This window comes from Capsicum annuum, chromosome 12 (assembly GCF_002878395.1).
Source record: "Capsicum annuum cultivar UCD-10X-F1 chromosome 12, UCD10Xv1.1, whole genome shotgun sequence".
Taxonomy (NCBI): domain Eukaryota; kingdom Viridiplantae; phylum Streptophyta; class Magnoliopsida; order Solanales; family Solanaceae; genus Capsicum; species Capsicum annuum.
The window spans coordinates 186135605-186138042 of NC_061122.1; the positions used below are offsets into that span (position 1 = coordinate 186135605).

The following is a 2438-nucleotide window of genomic DNA, read 5'->3' on the forward strand; positions in this document are numbered from 1 at the left end:
TAATAGCATTCTCCTTCTGTAGGATGACACGTTACAACATGTCCAATTGTACGTTCTTTTTCCCGATGTGACCACATTTTTCTTTGACAGACCATACAAAATATTCAGGAAATTCTCGATACAACAAATTAAGTTCTATAGCATCTTCATTAGCACTATTCATATGAAAGAATTCAGTTAGCATGGTTCTCCTGATCATCAGATTGTTTAAAATCGAGTGTATATTAGCATTGCTTCTAAATAAAATAACTTGTTGTCCTTCAAGATGAACTTGAAGGGAACATACACTTGGGGACATTTCACTAATCGAGAAAACAAACAAGTGCCATGTAGCTTCTGGTGGTGATACCCATCTAGCGGATTGATATTCTTTTATTTCATCTATTTCTATATTTTTCTCATTAGCATGAACAAAAAAAATAATTTTATCATGTCCTTTACAAATATATTTATAAAGATACTTAACAACTTTAATGTTAGAGAACACTTCAACATTCATATTGCTATCAAATTTTCAAGCAAAAATGGATTGTATGGAACAACCCAAGAATTTTTCAAGTAGTGTCCTCGTATTTCTACTGCTACTCCTGTATTTCGTCTTTTATAAATTGGATAAGAATCAGCTCCTTTCGAGGTATGATTTACGAAGCTTTTTGGATAGTTGAATTTGCAACAACCATATTTATTCATGCAAGGACTTGCAGGATTAAGATTGCCACAGGGACCATGCATCACGTGTTTAAGAACAAAAAAATATAAATATGATTTTACATCTTTGTCAGGTATTTCAGCATTAATAATATTATCGTAAGCTTCTGACGTTAGAAGCTTGTGTTCAGCAGTTAGTATAATAAGATGAGCATGAGGTAAGCCACGTTTTTGAAACTCTACAATATACATAAAGACCGCGACTTTTCCAAAAATAGATCGTTTAAGGATATCTATTTTCAGCTCTTCGATTTTTGCTCTAAATACTCTACTAATAAGATCAGGTTTATTTTGTGCTTCATCCACGGATGCTAAATGCTCCTTTATTTCAGGCCAAGATGGATTACACGTCATGGTTATAAATAAATCAAGCTTACCAAAATGTTGAACTAATGCAATAGCATCCATGTATCGTTGACGCATATCTCTAGGTCCACCAATAAAAGAATTTGAAAGAAATCTTCTTTTTCCAATGTTAGAAGCATCTCTTTCACCCAATCTCAAAATATCAATAATTCCTTGCAACACATCCATTCTAAACAAATCTTGATTACATGAATAAAAATCCAATCATTGATTTTCAAGTTTTATATATTCATCAACAACATATTGTTGAAATATTCTTCCCGTATGTAAAATTTTATCTCCCTCATCATCTCTCATTTGTAGCTTATGACAATAATATTCACAAACAGATATTGTATTTCATTTTCGCTTTACTTTATCTAAAATATCATTTTCCATTTTAAGATATCTGTCAAGAGTAAAACATTCCGTATATTTGGTATCTCATCAATTTCAAAAGTTTTAGGATGTCTACAAATATTTTCTATTCCACAAACTTTTTTAATACCGCAATGCCATCCACTTTGACCATATGAAAATAACAGTGGATACTGTAAGGCATCATAGTATCCGTAATAATAATTTACGCTTCTTGTACAATTACTGCAAGTACATATTTGAATGTGAGGTGCCCGAATAGCATTTCCATCATTTTCCTCAACCCATATTGCTACAATATCAGATGAGCTAGGTAGATTATATACTCGTTGGTCTAAACTTGAGTCACATCTAAGAGCAATGTAAAAGTCTTCCAAGTTAGAAATGTTCACCAAGGATCGAAGGAAAATAGAATATGGATTATTTGATAATATATCCATTAGTTTCTTACAAATCACTTATAAAATGACACATTTGTCCTTGAACTTTGAATGTGTATACACCACAATTTCTTTTAGCCAATTTTTTATCGTACTTTGCACCAAGTGATGTAAATGCAAATAGATTATTATATGTCCTTATGTATGTTCGAAAGTGTGAAGATTCTTCATCTTCTCCAAAATATAAATTTCGTAATTTCATTGGCATTTTATGTGAAGTCAACTTGACAGTACCATTGGCACGACAAAATCCAGGTGGTTCATATTGAAATTTCTTTGCAGAACAAAATTTACAGTTTGGGACTTTTTGGAGCAAAATATAATGTGATTGAGGATGTTGATCAAATACTTTTGAAGTTGAAGCTAGAATAAAAAAAAGGACTAATATTAACCAACATCCATAAACTATTGGCATAACTAATACAAGACTACATACTCACCTTTTTCGTATGTGTATGGTATCATTTCAATTGGTTGGAAGGAAATGTTTTCTAAAAATCAACGTCTCGTTGATTCTTGATATTTAGATTTGCGGTGTGCCGATAGATCTTGTTTTTCTTCACTTGT

The 2438-nt window shown here is 31.7% G+C and overlaps 1 protein-coding gene across 1 annotated transcript; it reads right to left on the bottom strand.

The window, feature by feature from the left end:
• Positions 1-495: 495 nt before the first annotated feature.
• On the bottom strand, positions 496-1242 carry LOC107849041. The gene has a single exon (XM_016693717.1). The coding sequence runs from the start codon at positions 1240-1242 to the stop codon at positions 496-498; it is 747 nt and encodes a 248-aa protein (XP_016549203.1).
• Between the last annotated feature and the right edge of the window lie 1196 nt (positions 1243-2438).